We start from the raw sequence: 7,233 nt of genomic DNA, 5'->3' as shown, positions 1-7,233 counted from the left end.
TTAAAAGTGATTGCATCATCCAAAAACTGATTATGTAAATGTATTATTTAAAAAGTGAATTACGTATTAAAAAAAAGTATCAAACAGTAATTATATCATTCGAAAGATAATTATATCTATCATCTAGCTAAGTTTTTTAAAATACGACTATATCATTCAAAATATGACTCACAACAAAATAATTATATTATCAATGTTAAAGGAGTTTCTTCGTCAGTGTTATAGGGGTTATTCGGTCAGTGTTACAAGCGTTATTTGGTCAGTATTATAGGAGTTACTTTGTTCTTTTATAAGTAGCCACACAATAAGATCAACTACACACAAGATGGGCTGCACAAATAATACCCCTTTATTGCATCTAAAAACTAAAAGAAGTACTTTCTCCGACCCTTTTGTTTTTGACATTTGGAATTACGTGCTATTATTACAAATTTAGTTAAAAAATGAATAATATACATGTGGGGTAAAGAAAGTAGGAAGAAAGTAGAAGAGAGATGAGAGAAAGTAATACGTAGTAGTACAATTATAAAAAGTACAATTGCACATGAAAAGTGAAGGGCAATTGAGTATTTAAATTGTAAAGCAAGAATTTTTTTTGTTTAAAATTAATGAATTAAAAACAAAAAATTCTAAATGTAAAAAATAAAAAAGAACACCCTAAATGGAAACGTAAAAAACATATAGGAAAGGAGAGAATAGTATTTATTTTTTGAGATAGAAATATAGCAAGAGTGGTACCCAAATGAAACGCAAGATGAGGAACATGATGAGCAATGTAATAAAATTTGTTTTATGTAGTCCACCCCATATTTGGAATTAAGGTTGTGATTATTTATTGTTAATAATCAATTTATTTCGCTTTAGTATTTGAAGCTGACACACTTCATCAAATACTAAAGCAAAAGCCCAATAGATTTCCCTGTATAGCTGAAATCTAAGATACACTTTATTACTCTCCACAAAGTTTTAACAAATTTTACCTTGCAAAAATTTAAAAGAATGGCTCATAAATTGCAGGACTCTACTTTGTGTCCAAATAACAAAAGTGCTATGCAGTATTCAAAAGAAAAAAGAAAAAAGAAAAAAGCGAAGTCAAATCAGCAACCCTCAGCTCCTGCCTCTTCCTCAGTTTTTATCAATCAATTCAACACAGAACACTCCTTAGCTGGGCTCGGGTGGAACAAGTTTCAGACTACGCATCCACTCACAGAAGCTTGGATCATCGAAGTGAATAAAACTGCTTTTCAACTTAGCTCTTTGGTCTGAGTTCAACGTTCGAAGCTGTGGGAATCTTGCTTCCTGCATCCAGTGTTCAAGAATCACAAATTTATGAACATAAGAGGGTAAAGGTAAACGGTCATAACTACAACAGTAGAATGTAAATCTATTCAGGAGTAAAATTATTAAAGCGTGTGACACGGTTAATCTTTAACGGTATAAATCACTTCAAGCATGCTAAGGTAAGAAAAACAAGGTGAAGGCACACACATCACGTACTTCAGAATGTGACACGCATCACAGATATTCCTTTTTCAGAAGGCCTTTTGGATCCTTCAGACTTCATTTTTTGCAACATTAACTCACTCAAAATTCCATAACTATCATTAATCGTTCACATTCTCCATCTTTATACTAATATGCTTTAATTAGGAATTCTTACTTGAAGATGCCATCATTAAGGGTAGACCTTTGAAAGTCTTTTTCAAAGCGGCTCACCCTCATAAGCAGGAGGGTGAGTAAAGTTGGAAAAGTTCAAATTTTAACTTGCTAGATTTAGAAAGTAATTAGGTATTAACTTATTTAGCATATTATAATTTTGGGACGAAGTGAATATTGTTGATGAGTAGTAGTTTTGAAGGAACATGAGAAACAGAAGGGAGTGAGAAAAACCAAAAAAATAAACAGAATGAAGCGGGGAGTGCCTACCTGTTCATAAGCTGGATCCTTGTGAGCAGGTATTAATCGGGAAACAAAATAACGAGCTTGAGAAGTTCCTTCCTGTGGAGGATAAATATAGGTTACCATTTCACCTTATCCCTATAGGTGGGAGGGAGATCTAGTAGAGTAAAAACTGAAAAGAAGTGAAGATCAGAAGCAGAAGAGAAATTGTAACCTTAAATGCAAGGATGCGTGGAGCTGGAAACCTTGATTCACTAAGCTCCTCTGCCAGTGTTCTACAAGCTGCTAAGGCTGCAGCACAGTTTATCTCTTGAGCAGAAAGCTCAGCACCCTGGAAATAAAAATTAAACAGGACAATATTTATTAGGAAGCTACTGACAAGGATGTGTGTTCTGTAAATTATGAATTATCCGGGGGAGGGGGGAGGGGGGAGGGGGGAGAGGGATAATATATTATAAAAGCAGGCAGTAGCATTCAGCAGGACACGAACAAAAGTCACCAAGAGAGAGGGAGAGAGACCTGTGCCACAGTCTGCAAAGGTCATAAGCAAGCAGGTACATTCAACAAAAATGAATGAATTGCATGAGGGAAATTGAATATAACCCAAAACATACCCATCACTCCTCCCTCATCTTCCAAAACAAAGTAAAATAAGACCACCTCAAATGGAAAAGAATACAAAAAAAATTCTCGTTGTACCCAATCCAAAATAAAAGTTGTTTAGGTTAATACCTTTTTATCCAAAATTTAAGCCATTCAACATTACTACAGCAATATAAAATCCAATTTTACTATATCAAGACAAAATTCTACATGTTCAGTTAAATGAAGGAAGTATTAAAGTGGTAATTCAAATGAAGTTTCAATGTCCATGCAATGTTGTTTCCTAGGAAATGCCAAAATATGTTTGTTTGGACGTAGGACTTTTGACTTCCCATGAGAGATTCCACTGCCATGGGGGAAGGGATCTAGGTAAGTAAAATCCTCCATTTTGTGGGAAGTAGAACTCCCTATGTTACTGTAATTTGTAACTAAACAAGTGTACAATACATCTATATTACCTAGGAAAATCAATTATTTGCCAACCAAAATACAACTATGTCATTTTATAAATCTCAATAATATATTAATAGCTAGTAGCTAGTAGCTACCCTACAATAAAAAAAAGGAATTCTAAATAGAATTAATTTTTGATAAGTATGACCTGTTTATTTGGTAGTAAATAATACGAGTTTCACATTTATACTCTCTAGCCAACAATAAAATGCTTTCATTTTTAGCCATACTCCTTGAACAAAATTCTCTAGTATACAGCACGAATACGTGAAGGCTAAAATTATGCTAAACATACCTCTCAAGGGCTTATCTTACAGTAAAGCACCAGTGAAGGAAGTGAAAAACTTACCAACCAAATGAAGATATCTGTTCCATGATCTAGAACAACAGCAGTATCTGACTGCATGGATAGATCATAAGCTGGCAGCTCCTCAAAGGTGCCTCCTTCCCTATGCATTAAACATCGAGGCGCCACCATTCGCAAAGAAAGATCAAAAGATGCATTTAGAAATACATTTCTCAACACAGATCTCTCATCTTCATGACCAACGATGCTTCCCAGCAGCGGACCTCTTCTAAGATGGAACAAGTGCTCTGGCAATGAAGAAAGCTCTTTTGGGAACTTATAGAGCTTAGATTTTGGAACTTGTGAACCAAACTTCAAAGCTATATCTTTCACTCTTTCATCTATTGTAGAACGCAAGCTAACTGCCTCAGGCGCAGATTTAGCTCGCAAAAGAGTCTTCTTCGCAATAAGAACTGCAGCGACATCATCTTGAACACTGTCAAGATAGGCTGACACACTATCAACAGTAGGCAATCTTATTGTGATAACCCTAGTAATATCAGCTGCGTAAACATTTGAATATTGCATAGAAAATTGAAAGTATACATGTTCGTTTTTTATGTCTCTTTTGGTCTCCATGAAAACTGAAAAGCTTTGTGTTTCTTCCACACTTAGCATCTGAACCGATACAGAAGCATTACTTTTAAAATTTTCATGTGAATCCAAGTGAGCTTCCTCACCAGGACCAACAACTTGAGTGACAAGAAAGTCCTCGGGAACACGTATCTCAAGCAAACCATGGGAACCTGCTGCCCTACTAGATGCCCTCTGCAAATTAACACCAAATACCTCCCCAAAGTCGTCATGAAGGATAAGAACACCACCAGAGGCTCTTGAGAGCGGCTGCAGAACAGGAACTCTGACAGGGCACGTTCCAGCACAGAAAATATCTACAACAGTATGCTGTCTATGAGCCTCCCGACCCAAGTGTTCCATCCACTTCATTGCAGTTTTTTCAAGATAAGGATAGTTTGGGTGGCTAAATGAATGTGGAAGTGCTCCAGGACCAAATGTATTAGGTCCACCAGCACAAACTAATAACCTACTCTTACCCCCTAGCCTTTTCACCACTCCTCGGGACAAATCAGCAGACGGCCCTTGTATAATTGCCAGAGCAACTTCCACTGCGGTACACAAGCAGCGGTCTCTAGCAGTCTCAGCAATGTTGGCCTTGAAGGGCCTGAATGAGGAAAATATGATATGTGCTACAGGAAGCGAAGCATGCACAGGAGACAAGTATACACCAGTCCCATAAATTAGTGCTCTTAAACTTTCCTCACTAGGTGACTTATCCCCTGATAGCACATCAGCAGATGCAGTAGGATCCTCAGAAAAATCATATACAGATACTGTTCGACCATATGAAACAATACCTATCCTAGTTGTTGGCGGGAGTGAGTCAACAAAAGCATGAAGAGAACTTTGCAAATGCTGAAGGTGTGGCTCATCTAAACATTCATCAATGACAAGGATAATGGGAGCAGATGTTCTCGAATCCGAAACAGGAACAAAACCTGATAATCGGTTTCCAGTTTGGACATAATCAACCACAAAAGAGGATAATTCAGGAAAGCTACGCAGCTCTGCCTTGCTCGATGCTACATATTCACCGTCACTCCCATTCAAGTTACGACAAACAATACATTGCCACTGCCCTGAAGTCGGTATAACATTACAATACGGATTTGGATAAGCACCACAACTTTGGCAACGATGAGAATCACGCTGAATTACTTGAGGACCTTGGGGAACCTCTCTTCCAGGAGAAACCACTACTCCAAACCCCAAACTTGGGACATTTGTTTGCTTTTTCTGCTTCAATATCTGCCATAAACCAAAATGACAACACTAACATCAAGAAAACAACCAAATGCTATACCTCGACCAACAGTCAAGAACAAAGTATAGATGGCAATTAGATTAGTTTGTTAAAGTCATTCGAGGACCCGATATAGACTGCTATAATATGCACAATGAAAGCACCCAAACCTCGAAACAAACTAAAACAACGAGAAGTTGTACTTGTATTAACTTAGCCTGTTAAAGTCATTCGAGGACCCGAGATAGACTACCATTACACGTACAATGACAGATCAAATAGCACCCAAACCTCGAAACAATCGAAAACAAACAAAAGTAGTAATAAAGCTTGAAAATTTCAGAAAAAAAATCAAACAGATCAAAACAAATACCAATTCAATTACAATGCACCAATACAAGAAAACAGAAATCAATCAAGAAAGAAAAAGAGGGAAGAGAGAAACTACCTTGTGAGCAGAAAAGTGAACAAGGGGAGCAATGGATTCAAAGGGTGAAAGAGAAGAATGATCAAAAGAAACATTTTGAGACGAATAACTTGGAGGAGAAGAAGGGGGCAAAGTAGAAGAAGGAAAAGATAGGGTTGTTGAAATTGGAGGTGGGAAAGCAACCGCAACCGGTTGCGGCGAAGCAGGGGACGTTCGGAACGGCACTGCAGCCGGTCTCAGCGGCGAGGTGAACACGGGCGGCCCGGGCGGTGTACTCAATTGCGGCGAATTCGCAGACGAAGACGACACAGTCCCTGCCTGATGCTGCTGCACCATTAATGTGGGAGGAAATCTTGGTGGTGTAGCTAATAATTTCTCTGATTTGGGAGCTGATTCTGGTAAAGTCGCCATTGTTGGATGCTTAATTACAGCTAAAATTATTAACAAGAAGTGAACCCCTTCTGGAGGAGATTTTGCATTCGCCCCTTTATTCTGAATCGAAAAGGGCTAAGCATTAAGCAGTTTGATCGAATTAGATCGGAGTATTCTGAATTTTGGATTAGGAAGAACCGTAATTTTTCAAAAATTGATGGGTGAAATTATGATTATCATCCAAGATCTTGTTGTATTGGAGATCAGATGCTTAATTGGGAAATTCCGATCTCAATTGAAGTAAATGTTGGGCGATCAAACCGAAATTGAGTGTAATTTTGAATAAAATGGGAAAATTGTAATAATCATGATAATAATGGAAACTGGGGAAGAATTGAAGGGCTGCTTGTGAAGCTCTGTAGTGGGAACCGAGAAACTAGGGAAGGGGAAGTCAGCCAAGTGGTGTAAAGAAAGTCAAGGGAACCTTAAAAATGGTGAAAGACATAAACTCACTAGTTTGCAAAGTGGATCAAAACCTTGTCTGTCTATAGTTGATGTCTTGAGGAGTGGTTTGCTAGTTGGGCGTAGGGCTTTATGGGCTGGGTCATGGTGTAATGCCCCGATTTCTAGAAACTACAAACTATAGCTAATTGCCTAATTGGAAGTCAATTGACCACATTGATATAAATATTAGGAAAAATTACAAATAATAATACAATCTTTGCCCGTTTCTTTTTCAATAATACAATCTTTGAATTATATTTTAATATTACAAATTTTGGGGGGTGTCCATTTTTAACAGGCAAAAACCGGTTGGTAATCTATTTTTACCATGCCACGTGTCGTCGTTTTATTGGTTTAGTCCATTTAACTAGTATAGAACCCATGCAATTGCACGGTTTTAAAAGTTCAAATACTAAATTTTATAAAATTTAAACAATAGTTAATTTACTTCACAATATTGAAAACTTATACAACAATATAGATCGCAATAATGTGCAACCATTTATCACAATAATTGATTTGGGTAAAAATACCCTAGGCCAGTTGGCCCAATCGGAGTCCGCCACGTGTCACTGAAAGGGGCGCCACCTTGGACCTCTCAGAGAACAACACATGGCAGACGGATAAAAGGACCTGGGATTGGCGGCTTTCAGGCCCAAATCCCGGGGTCTGCAAAAGCTGCGTGAATATTCCCTAGGGAGTGCACGTTTTTCGAGAAGCCTATAAATAGGAGATGACCTCCTCATTTATGGCTACGTGAGACATCTTGACATTCAATACGAGATACGTTTCTTTTGACACTCTTTACGA

General features: G+C 37.8%; 1 protein-coding gene across 1 annotated transcript; it reads right to left on the bottom strand.

Moving 5' to 3' along the window:
- Positions 1-924: 924 nt before the first annotated feature.
- On the bottom strand, positions 925-6,439 carry LOC145570460 (protein transport protein SEC23 A-like). The gene is made up of 5 exons (XM_081629556.1): positions 5,569-6,439; positions 3,305-5,125; positions 2,114-2,230; positions 1,927-1,998; positions 925-1,299 (listed from the first exon to the last, which is right to left on the bottom strand). The coding sequence occupies exons 1-5, from the start codon at positions 5,956-5,958 to the stop codon at positions 1,162-1,164; spliced, it is 2,538 nt and encodes an 845-aa protein (XP_081485682.1). The 5' UTR covers positions 5,959-6,439; the 3' UTR covers positions 925-1,161.
- Positions 6,440-7,233: the final 794 nt, after the last annotated feature.

Source organism: Chenopodium album, chromosome 12 (assembly GCF_948465745.1).
Source record: "Chenopodium album chromosome 12, dcCheAlbu1.1, whole genome shotgun sequence".
Lineage (NCBI taxonomy): Eukaryota > Viridiplantae > Streptophyta > Magnoliopsida > Caryophyllales > Amaranthaceae > Chenopodium > Chenopodium album.
This window is presented reverse-complemented; position numbering and strand designations above follow the sequence as displayed.

Coding starts and splice junctions, on each gene's coding strand:
- LOC145570460 (XM_081629556.1), bottom strand. CDS start 5,958: ATGGCGACTTTACCAGAATCAGCTCCCAAATCAGAGAAATTATTAGCT. Junction 2,231..3,304: donor CAGATATCTTCATTTGGTTG/GTAAGTTTTTCA, acceptor TTTTATTTCCAG/GGTGCTGAGCTTTCTGCTCA. Junction 1,300..1,926: donor AGGATCCAGCTTATGAACAG/GTAGGCACTCCC, acceptor CACTGGATGCAG/GAAGCAAGATTCCCACAGCT.